Below are 22201 nucleotides of genomic sequence, written 5' to 3' on the forward strand. Positions count from 1 at the left end.
AAAAACCAGCCACAGTTAGACGGTCACTCTGAGATGGAGGATTCTCCAAACAGCTGGAAGGGTTTTGCTCACCAAGACGAAGGAATCGTACGCGCTCATGAGCTCCTCTATGCGGTACTGCTCCAGCACCACCACGTTGTTCAGGTTGGGGCTGCGCTGCCGGGTGCAGTCCTCACAGTGGACCACATACGTCTTCCTGCTGCTGTTCTCACACGTCACAAACAGCAAGTCGAACACCTCCACCTGCGGCGGGAGGAGTTTGTTTCGCACGTTAGCACGCAGCCCGAAAAATATTTGTACGATGCGATAATGGTAGGACTTAGCAACATTGTGTGGTCGCCTTTTTGATACTGAATTCTGGTTGTAGGTGAGTTTATTTTAGTTAATTTTTGATGAATTATGAACATAAACACCTATAAATGTTTAAACTGTCCCCCATTTTGGCCAGATAACTCCTATAAAATGAGAAAATCTTGACCCAACTACAATAAACTCTAGTAGGTAGATAATTATTAGTCACAAAGCCGCATTTTACTGACGTCTGATTTTTTTAAATGATTATTTAAAATATGTATTTTCGCTGTTAAATTTTAAATTAATTCTAGACTAATTTGAAGAACTAAGATTTTCAGGTTTTAGATGGAGAAAATAAACTTTTGAATGAGTAGGGATACATTTTCCTCTGTGGGATGTTTATGAAAATTTATGCTTAAAAAAGCAAGAAGTTTCTCACCTGATGAAAAAAAAAATGCATTTTTACTCTGGTCATTAGGACCCAACCCCTCCCGACCCCACTGAGGGACAAGGGTGTAAGAAAATGGATGGATGGATTAGGACCCAATTGTAGATAAGAAAATCTCAGTTTGAAAAATTTTAAGTCTGTAGAGCCTTAAGTAGTTTGGGTTAATTTTTTTACGTTTCCATGAAAGTGAATATAGTTAACTTCACTGAATTAAAGCGACTAAGTCTTGAAATGCAAGATGTTTCATGATGAAGACTCACATCACACTCGTTGCAGTAGTAGGCAGGCTCATCTTTGACCCGACTCTGATAGGAAATCTTCTTTCCCTCAGCTACCAGTTGGTCCCGTAGGATCTGGATGTGTTTCATGGACTGCAGCAGGCAGTGTCTGCAAAGAAGTTGGAAAATGTTTCTTTAAAGTGGCTTTGGGTGGTTTATATTTCATAAGTAGCTGTGGAGTAGCTTCTCAGTTTGTTCATTTCGATCTGCTCTTACTTGATCATTTTGTAGGTGTCTGGATCGGTGATCTTGACGGTACGGGCCACGTTCCAGGAAACATGAATCATAGGAACGATGGATTTGACTTTCTTCACTTCGTTCCACTCAAACCTCTCCAGGGCCAGTTGGTACTGGTAGCCTGCAGGCATAATTCTGAACAATGAGACAAATATCCTTGCAGATTCAGTCTACGTTAAGCCACCAGAGGGCGCCCCCTTACCGTTGAGAGGTCCGACGTTCCAAGCAATGTTGTTGCACCAACCCACGGCCTGCACCCAGTGAACAGTACCGGCGTTGATCCACACCAAGTCTCCGGGCCGCTGGATGAAGCGATAAACGGGGATGTTGGCGCTGTAGAGGTCCTCCAACACCGGCCACCAGGACCCTGTTAAGTAGTCCACTCCATGCCTGAAGAGAGAAGCGAAAAGGTTTGTAATTGACTGAATGATTGAAATATTTGATTACAACATTGTCATGCCATCTTCCTCTGCTCACTTTTCACAGAAGTCACTGATGGCCTCCCAGTAGTCTTCATGCACAGAGAACCACTCGCAGTCCCCAGGGCCGATGTTGATGTTCACTGAGCAGAAGTTATTATTTTCCTGGTGACCTGTTGAACAAAACCACATTACATCAGCAGCAGCATTGGTTTATTGACCTGTGAGAAACGTTTTTCTGTGTTGTAGCATCTTTCTGCCATGTCTGAGTGTCGTTTACCAGGCGTCCGGCTGCCAGGAACCTTCATGTAGAGCTGGACGGTGTTCATGCCGAGGATGGTGTGTCCAACGTGGCTCAGCATGTTCCCGCTGGAGGCAACGCGCATGAACGCTGGAAGCTTCTGCAGCTCCTGAAGCTGGGCCTTCCACCTGAGCAGAGGTAACACACATGAAGCCTGCTTTCAGCAAACATTATTTACATACCAAACGTTTCAAAAAGGTGCCGTCAGAACTGGACATGAATGTCATCGATTTTGGGCTTTGAATGAGTCAAACTTATACATTCATATCTGATGTTTAAGTTGCACCACGTGCTCTCTCTAGCCAGCAACATCCCTAAAAAAGTAAATAAAAACTGAGCTTCTGCTTACCTTTTGGGATCAGACAGGTCGATATTTGTGCCGAATTTGATGATCTTCCCAACAGGCTTCTGCTCTCCACTAAGAAAAATATTGGCGTTAGAACACGATTCCAATCTTTTAAGTCTCTCTCGCATTTAGCGCCATACATACTTGTTGCTCTCTTTGGAGCTGTCTTTGTTAGCGTCAGCACCAACGAGTGGCTTCTTCTCGTCGTCTTCGTCCTCCTCGTCGCTGCCTTTCTCTTCCTGGAGGCTCTCTTGGAAGCTGGAGGCCTGGTACTGGGCGTACTTGGCGATGGTGGTGTAGGAGCGGCTGCTTTCGCACGGCCACGTCTGACCCGTGCCGCTGGCGTTCCAGTTCTCGTCTGCAGGCTGCTGCACCTGAGTCCTCACCTCGACCGCCTGGTCTGCGCTCGCTTCCACCAGAGACTTTGTGGAAAAGAGTCCCAGGTCTGAAAACATTGAGAAAGAATGTTAGACGTGTAGAACAATGACAGATTATAATGGATATTAGTGATGACTCGAGACATTTCTACAAGTCAATATTTCAGTATAAATTGCTACGACATGGGGGTAAGTAAAACACTCTTTACTGTACATGTTACTGAAAAAAAGTCTATCATAGCCATCTGTATAGACATTTTTTATTTTGGAGAGAGAGAGAGAGAGAGAGAGAGAGAGAGAGAGAGAGAGAGAGAGAGAGAGAGAGAGAGAGAGAGACTGCAAGAGATAACAGGAAGTCTAAATGTGGTACATCAAAAATCCTGTTTTGGAAGTTACCGACTTCTAATCTTGAGGAACGTGATTGAGAGTCAGAATCTACATGCTCAGTGTGGGGGTTTTCAGTGTAATATTGCCACTTTCTAGTCTAGTAGAGAGATATTTTATATGCTTTTGATACTAGGGTGCACCGACAAATTCACCCTAATTTCCTTAATTTTGGGTGACAGGTTTGGTAACGTACTGAGTCGAAGAGATCCAGCGAGTCCCCTGATGACTGTAACAGGATTCTTTGGGTCTGTGCAGAACTGCAGCAGGACCGGAGAGAAAGCATCCCTTTTGCTCTCCAACTGCAAACAAGAAAAAAAGTGATACTAAGTCACCACAAGATGGCAGCACATGCTTTCTTTGCTGTGGCTTTCCAACTTAACACACTTATGCTACAGATCAGAAGTGTGTTAAAAAGTTGACATACGTAGATGCTGGGTGTGGGGGGGTTGAGTTTCTCCCTAGGAATGGGTTCATCTGTGCTTATGATGGGTTTAACAGAGAAGGCTTGCAGCAGATACGACTCTTTATATTTCCCTTTGATACGAGCCGACCTGAAATCACAAGGAGACCGGAACAAAATAAATGCGGATACACTTTAGGATTTGATAGATAAAAATACCGTTGAAGCTCTTTGAAAACATCTGAACCTCCGTGTGAACTTACTTGCAGGAGCGGATAATCTCACTTGCAGTATTCTTGATGCTGATTTCTGCGAGAGGAATCCTCTTCTCCTCCACCTCAGAGGCGATGAACGTCTCCCTGTCCCCGCTTTCCACCTTGATGAGCCGAATCTTCAGCTCCTTGGGCGGCCCGTCCGAAAGCGCCTTTAGTTTCATCAAGTCTTTGGAACCTAATAACGAGCCGGCGTCTGTGGCATTTTTGTGTTCAGAAGACACTTCCCCTGAACTCGAAGTCCATGCTGCAAACTCGCTTGAGGAGCCAGCGCCGTCTTTCCGTTTCTTTTTATCCGATTCACAATGGACCCGATCCTTCTCAGATTCTCGCCTCTGGAGATTGAGATCGCCCAGAACTCTGCGGTGCTTTTTCTCTTTGTGGCTCTTGCCGTCTCTGTGGCGTTTGTGGCTGGAGCTGGAGGATGACGACGAAGAAGAGGCATCGTCTCTCTTCTCTCTGTGCTTCTTCCTTTCCTTCTTGTCCTCGTGTTTCCTGCTGCTGTGGCTGTGACCGTGCTTTCTTTTCTTGTCTTTGTGCTCCTTCACTTTCTCAGGTTTGTGTCTGTCCTCTGACTTCACACGGCGGTCAGATCTGTCAAGTGAATGTCGACACAGCATGACTTCGCAGCTCTTCCCCAGCTCCTTCAGAGAAGACTCTGAGATGGTGGTCAGCTCTTGTTCGGTCTTGATGACCTTAATGGGCTTTATGGTTTTCCTCTCCTCCACGGAGTTCACCCTTTCCTCCATCTCTCCCTCATCTGTCCACATGTCACTGTCCTCTGTTTTTATCTTCTTATCTTCCAGCAGTGAATGAGGAAAGGATTTCTGAGATGGGACAGCAGGGCTGAATGGTGGACTTGTTGAATCAGACGTGGGAGAACTGCCTTGCTGCTGGCGGCAAATATCAGGGCCAAGCGACAGCGAGGAGGAATATTTGACGCCAACCAGAGCGGACGGAGGTGGTCTCCCAAAAGGCCCTCCTCGATAGGCATACTTCTGGCTTTCCAACAGTGTTGCCAAAGACTTAAACGTACTATTTACCCCCGTCTGATGAAGGTGGGGTCTTTGAGGAGGCGGAGAACAAGACGGGGCCTCAGAGTCCTCCTCAGATTCTTCATCAGCTTCACTTCTGGTCTGCTCCGGGAGGCCATAGAGCTTAGCCAGGTCACTGTGGCGGTAATTTGTATTCCCTACTCCAATTTCCATGTCCACAGTTGGCTTGGTGCTCAGAGGTACGCTCGGGGCAGCCTTATGGTAGTCCTCCTCTTCCTCAAGGGATGAGGTTCGGCTACAAGGCGATGCCAGAGAGCCTTGCCGGCTGAGCACAGGTGGGCTTGGATTTGATCCCAAATCTTCCTGATTAGGCTGATGCTTTGTGGCTGGGATCAGGTCCGGGGCACACAGGTAGCTCTTCATGGGATCAGCGCCTGGGATAAAGTTGTGTATGAGAGCTGGGCACCCGTTCTTCTCACTGCTGTACAGTTCCTCCTCTTTTTTGATCGATTCATCCAGCATTGCCATGATGTTAGCCAGACCATCAGGGAGCATTGTGGACATTTCAGAGGGCTCTTCCTCAAACTGAGCACTGTCCGATTCGGTACCATTGTTTTCCCAACTGCTTTCAGTCAACTTCTTGTTGACTCCACTGGCGACGGCTGATCTTGCTGACAGAGGCGGCAAGGGGAGGTTGTCTCTAGAAAATGCCTGATAAAGTTTGGGGGGCTCTCTAATTGCCACGGTAGGGAGGTCTCTCTCCCTGCCAGAGTCTTTGGATTGGTTGGGTGCTGCTTGCATTGCTGGGGGTTTGCTGGGGTGTATGGGCTGGTTCATCCCTGAGGTATTGAGTGTTGAGGGATTAAATGTTGCGCCACCGCCGCCATTGCTCCCCATCTCCCTGAGCCGCTGCTTCTCTCTGGCGTACTCAGTCTGCGGTGTGAGAGGAGGAGGGCGTAGCCTCTCTGTGGGGTTGCTGGGAGTCTGGGCAGTCGGAGCGGGAGGTACACCACCACGACTGAGCCAGGGGTACAGAGGTGACGCCTGGGAAGTGGAGGGTGGTGCAGCTGAGGAAGGCGTAGGAACGGAGAGGGGAGGAGGTGGGGGGACAGTAGAAGTGTTTCCGGAGAGAAGTCTTTCCAGGTTTTCAATGGCAGTCTGCTCTTTTCCTTTAGCGCTGCAGACGCTTTCCTCTTTCTTCTGCTCCATCCTTTTTTTCTCCTCAAGTTTTCTCTTCTCCTCTTTAGCCCATTCAATTTCCCTCTTCTTTCTTTCCAGTCTCTCAGCTTCCCTCCTCTTTCGCTCCTCCTCTTGCCTCTCCCACTCTTTCCTCTTCCTTTCCTGCTCTCTCTTTTCCCACTCCAGCTTTTTCCTCTCTTCCTCCTGCTTTGCCAGTTCCCTTCTTTTTTTCTCCATCACAATTTTTTCCATTTCTCTTCTCTTTCTTTCCTCCTCCTGCTGCTGTTTCTTCTGTCTTTCCTCCTCCAGCTTTCGTCTCATTTCCAACTCTCTCTTTTGTTTCTCCTCTTCCTTTTTTCTCTCCTGCTCTTCTCGGTCTCTCCTCCGCCGCTCCTCGGCTTGCATATGCCCCTCCAGCTCTGCGTCAAGCTTGTCTAAGACATCTCCCATTGACTGAGGGACAGAAGTCGAAGCCTGTGGAGCGGAGAACATCTGTGTCGATGTGGAGTGCGGCTGATGATTCGGTCTGGATCCTTGAGACGAAGTGTTGACAGAAGGAAGAGAAGCTGGGCAGTATGTAGAAGGGGAGCTGGGAAGAGGATTTGAATCTCTTCTTGTGATTACACTGTCCTCCACTCTTTGGTGGCCCACGGAGAACAGAGACGATGAGGAAAATGGACGAGGAGATTGTTGGAGGTTAGCCTGAGCATAGTATGACATCTTCCCATTGGTAGGCGGGAATCTTGTGGATTCCTGGTGTTGAGGTTTGGGCTGGTCTTGTTGTTGAGCCTGGCCTCTCTGGCAACCTGGCTGCAGCAGAGCATTCATCTGAGACTTGGGGCTAGTGGAGGTCTGGGTCTTTGGATCCATCATTCCTCTCCAACTGTTCTGACTCGTGCGGTTGTTCACAGAGCAACCACCAGGGGGCGACTTAGGCCTCGAAGAGACATTAGCCACTGTCACTCTGTCTGAGCTGCTGGTGTAGCGGCTGTTAGTGCAGGAGGACAGAGACATGGGGGGGTTGGATGTGATGACAGGCATTCGGGTGGAGTTGGTCGGGGGCACAGTGGAACTGATGTGGCGCTGATGCTGATGGGGACCTGAAAGTCGACTGTCTACAACCTGATTGTGGCTCTGCTGGGGTTGAGGTAGCAGACCTGGAGGGGTGTAGACCCTCGACTCCTGAAAAGTATACAAAACGTTACATCAATTGGTGTTACTTTGAATTTTAAAGGCACAATTCACATTAGTAAAGATGTTTCTCAAGCTAAAAAAATGTGTATGTTAAGGCTAAGGCAGGTTGGAGATGCAACATTCTTGAAATCACTGGTGTGGCGTCTGATTTTATCAGCTACATCTCTCATTGTGTTGTATGCTGCCAGGTTTGGTGGCTGACGTTTTTTTAAAAAGTCATCAGTTTTATCCAAAAACAATGACAGAGTAAAATAGTTTGTTCTGGCTCTGTATACTGGAGAACTGTGCTGTAGAAAGCAGCTGAAATCTAGCTATTACATGTTATGACGTTCAAAACAAATTGCTCAGTTTATGAAGCAGGTTTTGACATTTCTAGTCCATTACTGCCTCGCATGCAAGCTTGACTGACTTCTACTCACCAGGGAATGACTGCTGGGTCTGCTCTGGTATCTCCAAGCCTCACTGGGACCACTTTGCTGCTGCTGAGGTACTGAGGTGCTGCTGGCAGGAGGAGGGGGTGGAGGAGCACCAGGGTGTCGTAGCCCCGGGTGAGGCTGGTAGTGGCAGTAAGGCACACTGCTGCTGCTGCTGTTGTTTTTGTTGCTGGTTGCAGAAGCATTTGCTGGTGACGACTGAGCTCTTACCCGATGATCCTTGTCTCCCCTGGTTGGAGTAGGCGGTGTGTGGCCCCCACCGAGCGGGCTTCTCTGTTTGTTTAGACCACGGGGCTCCATGGCCTGGCAGGAGGGGCCCAGGTCCAGTTTGGAGCTTGGATTTGGGTAGGAGGAATGAGGGGAGTGATGATTCACAGCCTGAGGTTGTAGCACATCTTTCTGCAGGTGGGGGGCACATCCCTGGTGGTAGCCTCCCGGAGATGAGTTCGGAGGATGGGGTGAGAGGTTAGAAGGGCTGGAGGAGTTAGGAGAGGTCTTTGAGGTGTAGCTGCACATCCCTTTTTTACTTTCCTGATAAACCAGAGCACAAGAAGGAAAACAGTTAACCATGCACCAAAACAATGAAGCTGAAAATGAAATGTAAAGATTCTGCATCCATTTGTACCTGAAACTCTTGTGGATGTTTTCTGTCAGACGTGTGGGGCTTCCAGGGAACGCCATTGTCCTTATGGATGGGGTTCCAGAAAGCAGGTTTTGGGACATGGTGGTGAGTTGGAGTCTGCTGTTGAGACGATGATGGAGGCTGGCCAGAAAAATGCTGCAACCCTGAATGGGACACCTGCACACAGATCGAAGCATTAAAAAACAAACTGAACAATCAGACACTGGAGGACAGGCAAGGTGTAGGAATACGCTGCTGTGTACCTGATCCAAACTCTTTCTCCTCTTGCTGGGACTGGGGTTGTCCTCGACTACCGGATGAGGAGGTATGTGATGGGACACTGGAGGAGTGTGTTGGATGACCGAATGCTCCCCCAGAGGAGGACCTGGTCTCTTCAGCTGACCCCCCGGCATCTTCCCTGGGTAGCCTCTCTGCTGAGTGCAGAAATTAACGTTAATAGAAATATCAGAGAAGCTCATCAATAGTTTAACTAGAATGTCTCTTGTCATCGAAGCAGTGAATGGCCTGACTTGGGTTTGTCTTTTGCCTATATAATGAAGAAACAAGGTCACAGCCAATTAGAGAGGCTCCTACCTGGTGCACCTGAGCCCGCATCTCTTCTCCCAGCAGTGGTGGACCCTGGGGATCCTGAAAACCCCCCCAAACCAAAGCAGATGATGAAACCAACTGAAAAAAACATTAACGGTTCATTTGTTTCTTGAAGCATAGCAAGTGTCATCTTTGGTTCCCCCCCCCTCTCACCTTCAGCAGTGGGTTTGGTCGGTTAGGAGGAAGATGTGGGTTGAGCAGATGTGCGCCGCTACCGGGGTAACCATTAAAGAGACGCATGGTGTGGTCGTTGGGCAGGGACAGAACAGGATGGGGATGAGGGGGATGGTGGGGGTCGTACTGCTGTTCCCATACTCTGTGAGGAGGAGGAGGGGGAGGATGAAGATGCTGAGGGGGAGGCCTCTGCTGCTCCCGATGCATTGCTGGGAACATTGGTGGTGGTGGGAGATCAAGCTTTTCTTCTCCCCGCATCGGCCTGGACATTTAAATGAAAGTTGAACATTGGTGAAACATCTATAGGTAACACATTTTTAAAACAACAAGAAGCCAATTCAAGGAGACCAGTACGTGAATTTTGTTTCTTGGAGCTCTTACCCATTACTTAAGTATTTACTGTGATGGTTTAATCCACCTAGCGCTCCAGGAGGTAGATGGTGAAGTAGCTGCGGTTGGTTCATTGCAGGCGAACACCTAATTGAAAACAGAAAAAGCAATGAATGGTTCAAAATCTGCTTTCAAATTCATACTTGAAGTTTTATGTCACAAAAATTGACTGACTCGGATTCCGGGGACGTTTGTACTGCTGAACTATAGTGATGATCACTGTAGCTATCTGCGAATTTGCACTTCTAAAATGTATATTTCACTAAATCTGTGAAACATACTACCTTTTGGTGTTTAAGTACAGAAAAATCAATTGTTTTTGTCTTCTTGTTGACTATTTAGTAAATGGTGTGTAGCGATCTATTGGTTGATAACTAGAATCAGACAGCTTTCAGTTCAATTGGCCCCAATTGTTGACCATCCAGAATAAACTCAGAAATGGTTCTGTTTTTCTATCAGTGTTTTGTTCTGATCAGACTTTTCACGTTCCAATCAGATTCTTACTTGACGCAAAGGCTCCAAGTTGAGGATTCCCTCTACGCAGCACCGAACACGCAAGGTTGAGTTTTCACACAGGAGTAAGCAGATGCCAAAACGGATCGGGTTTGTCTTGGGCCTTTGGTGTGCCGTTACTGATGTTCTCAGTGTCGTAGAAATGTTTAGAAATGAAGAAGTCAAAGGAAGTACAATATGTGTAATTTCTACTCCTGTTCATTTAGGTTGTTTAGAGCAGAAGTAGACTTCAGCCAATGCAGGCCGTTTTCGTTCTTTGCTAATAGGTTTAATAATTTTTAAAACTTTTTCCTTAAAGTAGTCGCCTCCGCAAGATCGCAATTCATAACCTGGGGGTTTGGGTTTGTTGTTTAGGAAAAGAAATGAAAACTACTCCTTGGTTTTCAGGCTTTTAACTAAACCAAAGTGACATTTGGTAGGACTTTGTTCCAAGCTGCAGCTCTAGGCTAGATCTGGCACTTTACAGTAAACAAAAGGGGAAAGATTGTGTACTGGTTGTCATGGTTACGAACCTGGCAGTCGGCTGCCAGGCGCGGCCGCTCGCGGGATGCCATGGCCCCCGGTTGAGTCCGTCCAGAGGGAAGGAGTCCCGTGTGCCTCGCCCGCTTAACTGCTCCACTGTGTGATGCATCCAGCCTGGAAATCAGCGACACCCACCTCATTAACACAAACACACATTTTCTGTCCCATGGTTTTAATTATTTCAAACCCAGAGTCTCGTGTTTTGTTGCTCCTAAGAAGCTGCGACGGTTACTCACCAGAGTAGCCGTATCTGTGAAGCCCTCCACTGCAGCACAGAGAGGGCCTCACTCCAACACTGAGAAAATCGGCAACGTCTGACTCCCCTGTCTTAAGCACCAGGAGCCTCGAAGCCGAATGGCTGCAGAGAGAGAGAAACAGAAGAGCTTGTGTGAGAGTGAGTAACACAGAGGCTCATTGAAAAGTCAACAAATGCCACTGGGCTCTCTCCATTATATGGAGTAGTTACAGAGAGACAGTGTTGTGTCAGCTGAGTGGGGACGGGGTAGGAGAGTGACTTACTAGGGCAGATTTTATGCTGAATGCTATTCAGTGGCTACATCTTACTCCCTAAAGCTAAATTTAGTTAATTTCTTTGTCTGTCACCGGTTTATTTGCATACGTGAGCCAGTAGGAGGCAGCAGTGAGTTAAATGGCACAGAATGGGATTATTTCTGAGGCCCAGATGGCTCAGTGGGGAGCTCACCTATGAGGACAGATCTGGTGTTACTGTAATCCTAAGCATGGAGCTCCTGATAGAGGGGAAAGACTAAGAGTGAGAGGCTTTGGTCACGTGCCAAGAGTGTGCAGCATTGGAAACAAGCCAAGCTGCACTGTGGCATCAGGCTTGTGCTGCCTTAGAGAAGCCTGGGCTCTCCTTAACTGGATCTGTGTGTGTTTGTGTGTGCCCAGTGCATACACTAAAGTTTAATCTCATTACAGCAGGCGTGATAGAGATGAGGAGAGGGGGGCCAGCAGCGACAGACGGTCTGAACAGGATGGAAGGATAGATTAAGGAGAAGAGATGGAGCAGAGAGTGGGAACAGTGCCATGAAAACACCCAAACACCTTCCCACACACACAGGGAGACCACACAAAAGAAAACAGTGGAGGTGGAAACACAAAGGAGAAAGACGCAACTCTGTAGATTTAAAATGCACTTGGCAAGAAGCAAAAAGGTGAGAAGACCCGAGAAGAAGACAAAACCTGAAAGGCATGACTGTTAATCTGAATCAGACAATAATCCAACTTATTTTTCCATCGCTGTAAATATTTACTGATATAAAATTCCTAAAAGTGCGTCAACTAGTGGAGATGGATGGAGAAATCAGCTGACAACAGTCAGAAACGTGTTTTTGATAAACACATCACACATAAATGCTACCAGGTTCCTTAAGATGAATCTAGTTGCATGAAAGTTACTACTAATTAGAAAATATTCATTTTCACAAAGGTGCTTTAAAGATCTCAGTTCTGATTCCATTTTTAACAAACACCACTTTCTATAAAATGTAGAGGAACGTTTGTAGTTCAGTGAGAAAGAGCAAAGCTGCAGTTTTATACTTCTAAATCTTCCAACCTCTGTCATAAAGCATGCTGAATTTGAAAACAGACTTAAGATGGGAGTCTGTTTTCTAAGAAAATACCAACACAGACAGCTGCATTAGCAATGCAAACCACTAATTGCTATAATAAACATTAAAGACTATTTATAGACGTCAACTCCACAATTATTTTTGTCCAATATAATAAAAGATAAAACCTGTTTTACAGTGACTGACTGTCTCTGCTCGCCCTATATTAAAGAGCTTAAAGAGAAATTACAGTCAGCTGAAAGCAGAATCAGCAGGTCAAGGCTTTACAAAACCCTAAATTTAAAATCAGCTATTAATTTTGATCAAGATGTTAAAAACACTACTCACTGACAGAAATTGCTTTAGCTGGAGTGTACCAGACACACAGTAAGGTTATGAGTCACTCCTCTTGCTCAGCAGAGTGCAGCACTCTTCCACTAGCTTTCCCAAATTAGCTTTGGACATGCGTGAAGGTCCCTCCCACCAGTTCCTCTCCTCTCACTAACTCTGGACGTCTCTCTCTATTTAAAGCCCACTCGCTCCACACACAGACACATAAACAGGCAGCGGTCTCTATCTCACCCACCCCAGCACAAAGGATCAGGCTCCACCAGACGCTGCTGTGGAGCGGAGATAGGCCGGCAGAAACTGTCAAGACCCCACTGATGCAAACACTCCAGCTGGGCTCACCTTTCAGAGTTAGCACCGAGTTATTGATTCACAGTTCTGTCAAATCTCCTCTTCAGCTGCCAATCATCTCTTCAGACCTGGAAAACAGAAAGCACTTTGTTGTCAAGCTGTCACAAAAAACAACATGAGGCAGGACTCGGAGGTAAAAAATAAACCTTGGGGGGTCATTGATTATATGGCAATACAATAATCTTTATTATAGATCAGGAATATTTGTTTAATAATTCATATTTCAATAGTGAGTAAATAGCCAGGATTGACAAACTAAAAGGATTTTTAAAGATGTTCTGTCAGATGCTATTCTTGTTTGTCCTACCAAGCATGGTAAAAACAGTGAGGCCAATATATTTTTATGGGGAACAATATGCATTAATATTTTTTAAATATAACAAGACTTGTTAGGCTGTGTCAGAGCAAAAACCAAAAGCCTAAGTTTTTATTCAGCGTTAGCTTAGTGAAAATGCTAATGCTAAAATCAAAAGATGGTAGCAAGCAGAGTTTCCTGACTCTTTGGGAGTGTCTGCTAATGAACAGTACATCTTAGCAGTGGCTGTGCTTAGCATGCTGCTTTCAATAAATAGATTTAAAAATCTTCTCCAATTTTAGTTAACCCAGCAAGGAAGCTATTGCTAAAGGCAAACATGCTAGCAAGCAGAATTTAACCCGAGTTGTTTCTGATGAACAACACATCTTAGCCGTGGTTGTACAGCAAATGCTACCAATATCACGGAGCCCGTCTGATGACATGGGACCAAATAAAAACAAACAAAAAACTTGTCTTAATATCCAGTAGCCCATCCCCACATCTTACTAACTCGTGGGAACGACTTGTTTAATTTGTGGCAATGACTATTATAATTAAGTTGTTCCCATGAAATGCCATAAATTAAACAAGTCGTTCCCACGAGTTAGTGAGTTGTGGCCACGTTTCTTTTCCTCCCATGTCACCAGATGGACTCTGTACAATGTAGAAAAGGTTTTACAAAGTTTCTTTCCATTTTCAGAATGATTTGTCTCAATTACAAACCAGTTTAAATTTTTTTTACATGCAGGACAGACTAAATGAATCTGTGAAATATACAGTTTGTTCATCATTATTCTAAGGCCAAGGACGATCTAACAAGGCCAAAGGTTTTAAATTATCCTACTTATGAACTGATATAAACACAAAAGTTAGAACATGGGCCGGCTCCCACAACAAGGTACAAGATTTGAAAACCTCTAAAATGTTCCGCCGTACCGATGCAATCCTTTAAAGTCATTCAACAACAAATTTGTCTTTTTGGATATATTTCAAGTTGTAAAAACATAGACATAATATGGGTAAACAACAACAGGAAAGCCATAATAAGAGGCATGTGGGCTTAATGTCTGACTGCAGCCGCTAACAGAGCAGATAGCCAGACTAGCGAACTAGCTAATAACTTGTTTATTGGTTAAACTATAAATAACTAAATGCATCTTCTCTTATATTTATAGAAATGTATTTATTGAACAGATGGTTTAGTTGGAGCAAATATTACAATAATAAATTCTATAGTTAATTTTAATAAAATTTGAATTTTCAAAATATCATTTTTGAAATCAAAGTAACTACATGAGTATTTTCATCCACGTCTATACCTACCTGATTACATGTATTTAATTAAAATAATTTTGAAATTAAGAAAAAAAAAGTTGGAACTGAATTGTTGACATCTTTTAAATTTAAGGAGAAATGCCAATTAATACACATGTGTCAAACTCAAGGCCCGTGGGCCACATGTGGCCCGCCATGTCATCTTATGTGACTCCCCAGCGTTTTATAGGCCCATGATTGACTTAAAATATGTTTTGAGCACGAATTGACTACAAACTACATCTCCCATAATGCATTCCGATTGTTACCAGCCAACATTACGGCTTCTCGCCACTAGAGAGCAGCAGAGTCACCTCAAGCTGCTTATTGATTTTGCCAGCGAATAAAACTGAGACAACGGCAAGCTAACATCAAAATGTCCAAGAAAAGAAACATCGATTTACAAGTAAGACAGTGAATGAAGATGTGTGTGAGTTGATGTCAGGGCGGCAGCTCGCGCTAGACTTTTTTGTTATCCGTCATCTTTACCGACATGTACTATTTTTATCCGTGAAATTACAATCATATTAACATCGGCTATTTAGTCGCATTTTATGCGGTTTAGCTAATATTCACCGTGAATCCAGATCCCATCACAAATTAAGCAGATAAATGCATCTACATTTTTCTCCGTAGTGACAAAAACCACTGACTGTGGCCCAGTGGCGCAACTACTCATTATTCAGGTGGATGCGAAGGTGGGAGTTTAATTTATTTTTAACATTGTATTTTCATACATTTATGCTAGGGGTGCCCAAGTCTAGTTTTCCAGAGCTACCATCTGCAACTTTAGATGTGTTCCTTCTCTAACACACCTGGATCATTGACTCATTATAAGCCTCTTCAGAACTGAGTTGCTGCTAATGAGGGAAGACAACCTTTTCGTCTGGGGTGTTTTAGCAGGGATGCATCTAAAAGTTGTAGTCTGGAGGACTGCACCTGGGCACTCCTGATTTGTACCGTCAATGTGGCCCGTTGAGGGAGGCCAATATGCTGAAGTGACCCTCGGTGAAATTGAGTTTGACACCCCTGAATTAATATCTACCAAATAAAATATTTTAAAGTCAACTTTAGCAAACAGATTACCAGTTTGGTTAATCAGTGTGCTGTTTTCTCCATCTCTAACTTCAGAAACAATAAACTGGACTTCATGAGAAACCTGATGGTAGCCAGGAGGCGAGGGGTTAAATAAGCCGGGAGGGTGACCCATTGGGATTCTCTCCTCACACTGACACAATGGTGAGACCGACTGAGCAATTTAACAGGCGAACAGCCACAAACAGGACTGATGTCACAAAGAGGAAGAGCTGAGCTGGCCAAGTCGACCATTTCATGCGAGGAAACATTTAATAAAACTCAGAAAACGAGGGAAGTAGACAGCAGACTGAACCGCTGAGGGCAAACAGGGACACGGGGACCAGGCTATAATTACTTCTTTTACAGAGGGTGTGTGTTTATGTGTGTTGCGAACAAACAGTCTACTCCAGTTGCTACCCTGGCTATCCGTTTGCTCACAGCTACACCAGCAGCTGAGTGTGAGAAACTCAGTCTTGTGAAACAAGATCGTGAACGTAGACATCAAACCGTGGTGTTAGATTCCAGCTCGGGTTTTATCACCTCAGCGACACCACCTACAGGGCAATCTGTGAGAATGTGCACCATCATTACTCTGTTAATTTTTGGGGGGAACCCCTTCCCCTTCCACCACGCCGATGACTCAACACTCTGGAAAAGGGCTTCCCCGAAAGCGGCCGCAAAACTCCGCCTCCCTTCGGGACGCCGCTTACAGTCAGGTGACCGTGGGCGTCTTTCTGCATCACCGCTGATGCGAGAGCGGTGGGAATTTTCTCGGACTACGTGATGTCATGTCTGCTCCGCTCACTACACGAGGTAAATCGAGAGTGTTTAGATGTACAAACAGGATGCGATGAGCTGCGAGGAGGGGGGTTTCATGCTGCGACAGAAATCAAACCGCCAAACTGCAAGTTAGCAAGTTTTGTGATTCAATCCATCCTAAAAGCTAAAAGTAAACAAGTTTGAAAGTGACAAGTGTGTGAATGGGAGTGATTACTTTCACTTCTACCACACAACCACAACCAGAGTATTTCACTGTGTACTCTTAAAAAATCAAAACAAAATATAAAGAGAAGAATCAAAAGGATTCCACCCTCTTTCTCAATAGAAACACATCCAGATGATAAACCTAATATGAGAAAATCCCCCCACGGTACATCTTGTTGAACAGAAATCCCCCTCAAATGACGGCACTCATCAAAGAGCTCTTCCTGTCAACACCCTCATTGCTGTGCTTGCAAATTATCCCCCTCCCATCTGCCCCTAAAACAAAACAAAACAAAAAAAACATCAGCTGTGTGGGTGTAACCAAGGAGGCAAAGAGAAATTCAGAAATGTGACATTCCCGGTTTATACAGAAAGGTTAGCACCATCGCCGCCTGGGGCAAAAAGGAACAAACGGTTGAAAAACGAACAGGGAGTCTGAGTCAGTTTTTAGCCTGCCGTGCCAACCGCTGCCTCGTTCTGATCTTCCGCCAGACCAGAGAGGAGCAAGCAGGCGATGACGACATTCGCAGCAAAAAATATCCATCTGTGGGACAGAGAGCACTGGCTGTGATTCTGTTTTTATCCTCCTCGGTGATACAACGGTAACGTCAGCGTGACATTACAGAGCTGCGTGGTGGCGAGGCAAACACCAGCAGACAGAAAACACCGAGAGTGTTCAGTAGTGAGCATGACGCCGCAGAATGTAAAGAGATTGTATAAGAGTTACTGGAGAGCCAGTTTGATGAGAAACAAGCCGATTAGGTTCGGAGAACAGGCAGGAGAGGAAGGAGTTCTGGGGAACGGAAAGACCAAGCTTGGGTCTTTTTTTGTGTCTCTCTCATCTCGTTCCGCCTTCCCTCACGCTCTCTACTCCATTTGGCCATTACATAATCAGTCCCAGATAGAGATCGTGTTCTGGAGGAAACACCAAATATTTCTCTCTCCCTCACATCCGTCCTCCCCTGCATGCTTTTTTTCCTTTTGTTTGTTCGTGCGTGAACAAACGTCAGCGCATGCCGATCCTAGCCGGCGATGGGGGCTAACTTCATCACGTCTGCCTCCTCAAACACGCACGCTCAGGAAAAGCCAGAGAACGCAGTGCCAATGATGATCCTCAGGTCAAATGAGGACACAGCAAGTTGAACACTCCTCTCTTTCTATAATTAAATCCATCCATTTGGAAACAAAAGGAGCTAAAATGCATTTTATGTTTAGTACAGTTTCATCCATCTGGGGGAATATGCTTGAAGCCAGACATCCCAGGAACATTTACTTAATAGGGTAAACCCCAGAAAGAGTCGATTTGCCTCAGTAGTCAAAGTTCAAATCATTAGAAATTGTCTTCACACCTGAGGTTAAGTGTCTTTTAGTTCAAGTCAGAAAAACCAATGGGATTTCACAGTTGTTGTAGTTGTTAGCTACTACATTACAAGCGTTAAGATAATGTGTTCCTCTCCATTTCATGCATTCAAACACTAAAAGAACAAGCAGATAAAGGCTGTACATCCACTAAGTGTACCTTTGGTGGAAAAAGATAAAGAAGTTTTAACTTGTAAGTTTTAGTGGGTGTTATACACACTGTGTCCACTTTAGAACCTGAACTCAGAGACATACGTCTTTCAAAATTGAGTTTTTGGGGGGATATTTTACTGGGATCTGTGAATCCAGCTTTCACGTACAATGAAGCACACCATTAGCTACAGTAATATCTACAAAGATAAAACGTTTGGGCAGCTATTTGGACTGACGGCTAGGTAGCATCATTGATCCTAACAGCTCCCAAATACTCAGACGGACTCAAAGTCGCAACCAGTTGTAAGGACATATAATGACTGTCATCCTCTGTGCTACAGTGACATTTGAGCAGTGGCTTCCCTGTTGATGGAGAAACCTGGCTAGGCACCCAACTAGCTCATTAAACCTGCTGGAAACCATTCAGATTGTGGGAAATTAACCCATTTGTCGCAAAAAATGTAGGCAATCAGTATGCTCATCTATAAAATCACAACCGTCCAGGGACAGTGCAAGTAGAGTCCATGCAGCTCAAAGAATATGCACAATGCACCAAAGTATGAGGGAGCCTTGATATTACATGTCTTCTTCAATGTTGTCCTAACAAAGACCAATCTAGCAACAAATATGGACATCTAAGGATACGTACATGAAGATTGTTGACTCAAACAAAGAAAGAACCTGGAATCATCCAGATACTAATCATTTTTATTGACCTACTTAAGAGAACACACATGGGCACTTTGACTAATAAACATAGCTTATAAACAACAACAAGAACTGGAGAAATTGTTGGCTTCACATCAATTTACAAGCTTATATGATCTGTGATTAAACCAAAGCTTATCGTTTTAGTTGCCACTTGCTGGTAGGTCATTTGCAAGATCAAAACTTTCACATTCAGGATCTGCTGGTATCTGTTGCCGGTAGCGCCAACTAAGATGTCTCATCCTGGTTGTTGGGGGTGGACATGTTGACGTCAAAAGTGCATTTTGTACCTTCTAACAGCTGCTTTCACTTGTTTAGGAGCAACAAGAAGACACATTCACACACAACCTGTTCATTAACATCTTTTTAAAAGAAAAAAGCCACATTTAAAAGTAGGAAAAAGGGGAAATAGATGAGGCCCTTTTCTGAAAGGATCTGGGTTGAGACTGATAGCACACAACTGGGTTAGTGGGCTGCTCCTCACATAGACACTCATGCAGAAAGATCAGCCGCTCTCATGTGTGACGTCGCAGAGAAGGGGAACTGAGCTCAGGGGGAGAGGAAACTGTCGTCCACATCACAGGAAGTAGGCCTCCCTGAAGGGGTACCAAAGACCGTGGTTTCCTGTTTAAAAAGATGATCTCACTTTGTTTTTAGCCGTCTGCTTTCACTCGCTTTCTGACAAATATTTACCTTTATTGATGTGTAAAAAAAAAAACAGCTAAAACTTGCCCACATGGTTCCTGAAACACTCCTCTGAGACACTCATCATGAGTGACTCATTCAAAGCCCGAGCAAAAACAAGGCAAATCACCGACAGTGACTCCTGCTTGCTTCATCAGCCTCTATTTTCTGGTAAACGTGAGCGACCGTGAGCAATGACTCTTCTTTCCAGAGGCTTGTTCTTCATTTTCACAGAAACTCAATGGAAACATCAGTTCGGTTCTCTTTTCAGACTCAAAAACAAGAACTTCGCTATCTGGGAAGACAAACCGAAAAAGTGGATGACTCAAGACTTAGCTTGACTAGAAAGTGCAACAACAACAATTCCTGATAAACCTGTAACGATAATGAGGACGTGGGCGTCTTATTGACAACCGGCAGTGGCTCGATCATTTCCAGTCTTCATTTCCACGCTTCAGCAACCCAAAAAGCCCCCAAACTTTCCATTTTGAGACAATAGATGCTCCCACTTTTTATTGGAAGAATAAAATCTCAAAAATCCCCATCTGAGCCCCAGTCCATTCAGAATGTCTCAGATGGTCCCAACATTAAAACTTTGACCTTCCCAAAAGTTACTAGGGGAACAGGCTGCATCTTTACTTTCTTCACAGGAAGGACTTCATCATCAGGGTTTGTATGAGGTCTTTATGATCAACATGTTTACAGCAACACAGGGCAGGCTGACCTCACACACACCAACTAATCCCCCCTGTTTTTTCCCTCTTCCTTCCCTGGACTCACAATATGCCTCATCAGCAATGCTGTGTGTGGGCCAAAACACACAAAATAATAGGGATAGGTTTTGTGTGAGGGAGAGCTTTATCACACATAATGACAGCGTGAGTACAGATGGCCCGGCGCAGTGTTTTTTTTTTTTTTTTTTCCCCTCATATGCGCCAAGATCTTTAATCAGAAGAACTGTGACGCAGGCAGAGCCGTTTCGTTACGAAGCACAGCTTGTACGTTTAGTCTAGAAAACATCCAAGGCCTGTTTGGAGATTCCTAAGATACCACCGTCGCCGCCGATTTCTGCAGGCAATTTGTACATAAATCTCCAGCTGAGCTGCCTGAGAGATTATTTATCCAGCAGGCTGCATTACTGAGGGTATAACTCAGAGGAGGTGAGGTGAGGTAAAATGAGGTGAAGGGAAGCAAATTCTTTCCAAGGTATGAGAGTCTGTGTAGTTTTTGTTATGAGTCACGCAAACCCCTGTTTCCACTGTGGCATCCCCACCATCATCAGTGGAGGAGAGCCAGAGATAACAAAGGGAGGAAAACTTTCTCAGTGCAACAAGCTGAATATAAACAGTCCCTTCCCCTTTCACACTCCGGACGACGTGCTTTTCTCTACCACAGCTGAACAAAATGCCATTAACAAAGCTCGTGGCTGTGGATGAGAAATACACTCGTAAAGGTTTTAGCATAATTTTTATGGCAATGACAGTCTGACAAAATTCAGTTTTCTGGCTATAAACCACACTGCACACAATCTATAACCTCTTTAACACAAGTGTTGCTCTAAAACTCTTACTCAACAGACTTTTAGGTCAATTGGTACCTTTAATGTCCATTGTATCCTTTCTAATTTAGTTGTACCTAGAGGTTGCAAACATACATAAAACATACTCAAATCTCACATATTCTATTTTTATTGTATAATGTTTTGATCCTCATCTGACCATCTGACTTACTAAGTACAAGGAATTATGATCCTTTATCAACCAAAATAACTTTGGGTGGCCTCTGTTTTGCAGATGTCTAATGGATTCATAAACCTACATTTCTTTACTCCTGGCCAGCAGCCTATCAAAAACACATTCAACTATTGTTTGTCAAAGTGATAAACAAGCAAATCAGCGAAATATCCAGCAGTCAGATTAAGTAGTACAACGGGTAGGTACACTGAACATTGACGCAAGATTAGTTCAATAGCTAGAGTAGCAAAGATAATTCAGTTTCATGTTTTGAAAACATTATCAATTGGGGTTTACAGTTATGTAGTAACATGTAGGATGACTATGTGTTACCACATAATTTTAATGGCACAAGGTAAACTGTGGACTGCACAGTGGCACAGTTGGTAGCACTGCTGCACCTGTCCCAGTGCACTCCACCTTCTGACCAATGGCTATTTTCTCCAGCTGTAGAGAGTGCAGAGTAACGCATCTCCACCTTTACCCTTACCGTTCCTACACACTGTCTGTCAAGTGGCTGAAAGACCATGGCTTCTACACCTTTCCCTCACAAGACAGACATTTAGCTGGAAATATTTTCAGGTACGAAAAACCCTAGACTGTCATGGTAGGGAAGCTAAATGGCCAACATTGTTTTAAATTTATAGTTGGCATGCTGCAACGTGTCTGTAAAGCAGCCAAGTGCAGCCTGGCTACAAGAGTGGATAGCCTGGCTAATTAGCTAGTAAATACCAGCTTGTTATTCTGGTTTTGGATAGACCAGAACAAGAAGGTCTAATGTGTTCTGAAGCAGGCTCTTGCCTCAAACCTTTAACGTCCTGAGTCCACAAATAGCCTTCTAATAGGGAATGAAGGAATTCCACATTTAAAAAGATTTTCCACTTTAAAACTACCCAAAACAAAAATTTTTTAAAAATGCCAATATTGCAGTCTTGTCAAGCGCATCTGCTTCGTTCAGCGTCACACGCTCATAGAGAGAAACTGAAAAGGCTTTGATCGACTCCCTTTAAAGTTTAAACTGAAGCAGTGGGAAATCCCTCTGTTAGTCTCCAACAGAGAGGAGAACTTGTGTTTTAACTTCTGACTGGATGGAGTGGTGGAAGGAGTGTGGCGTGCTGTCATGCGTCTCTCCTCCCTTCTCTACGGTTTTGTCACTCTGGATCAAAAACGGCCCCTTTTTTACTGGAAAGGGCTGCAACAGCATGGTGTGACATCGACAGACGTTTCATCACG

At 44.7% G+C, this 22201-nt stretch overlaps 1 protein-coding gene across 2 annotated transcripts in view; it reads right to left on the reverse strand.

Moving 5' to 3' along the window:
- Nucleotides 1–22201, reverse strand: part of kdm6ba (lysine (K)-specific demethylase 6B, a) — a 107967-nt gene that overhangs the window by 1627 nt on the left and 84139 nt on the right. Inside the window, exons 5-24 of one of the 2 annotated variants that reach the window (XM_008435559.3) lie at nt 12653–12729; nt 10628–10749; nt 10382–10505; nt 9348–9443; nt 8946–9228; nt 8778–8831; nt 8447–8614; nt 8187–8360; nt 7547–8092; nt 3751–7115; nt 3512–3638; nt 3281–3386; nt 2468–2768; nt 2327–2395; nt 1957–2105; nt 1735–1849; nt 1460–1647; nt 1237–1378; nt 1003–1129; nt 73–243 (exon numbers count right to left, since the gene is read on the reverse strand). In XM_008435559.3, the coding sequence (XP_008433781.2) occupies nt 73–243; nt 1003–1129; nt 1237–1378; nt 1460–1647; nt 1735–1849; nt 1957–2105; nt 2327–2395; nt 2468–2768; nt 3281–3386; nt 3512–3638; nt 3751–7115; nt 7547–8092; nt 8187–8360; nt 8447–8614; nt 8778–8831; nt 8946–9228; nt 9348–9443; nt 10382–10500 (6300 nt within the window). In that variant the 5' untranslated portion in view covers nt 10501–10505; nt 10628–10749; nt 12653–12729. Of the gene's footprint in view, nt 1–72; nt 244–1002; nt 1130–1236; nt 1379–1459; nt 1648–1734; nt 1850–1956; nt 2106–2326; nt 2396–2467; nt 2769–3280; nt 3387–3511; nt 3639–3750; nt 7116–7546; nt 8093–8186; nt 8361–8446; nt 8618–8777; nt 8832–8945; nt 9229–9347; nt 9444–10381; nt 10506–10627; nt 10750–12652; nt 12730–22201 lie in introns of both variants that reach the window. The other variant, XM_017310482.2, reaches the window with a different exon arrangement.

The sequence above is a fragment of the Poecilia reticulata genome, chromosome 18 (assembly GCF_904066995.2).
Source record: "Poecilia reticulata chromosome 18, P_reticulata-male-v2, whole genome shotgun sequence".
Classification (NCBI taxonomy): domain Eukaryota; kingdom Metazoa; phylum Chordata; class Actinopteri; order Cyprinodontiformes; family Poeciliidae; genus Poecilia; species Poecilia reticulata.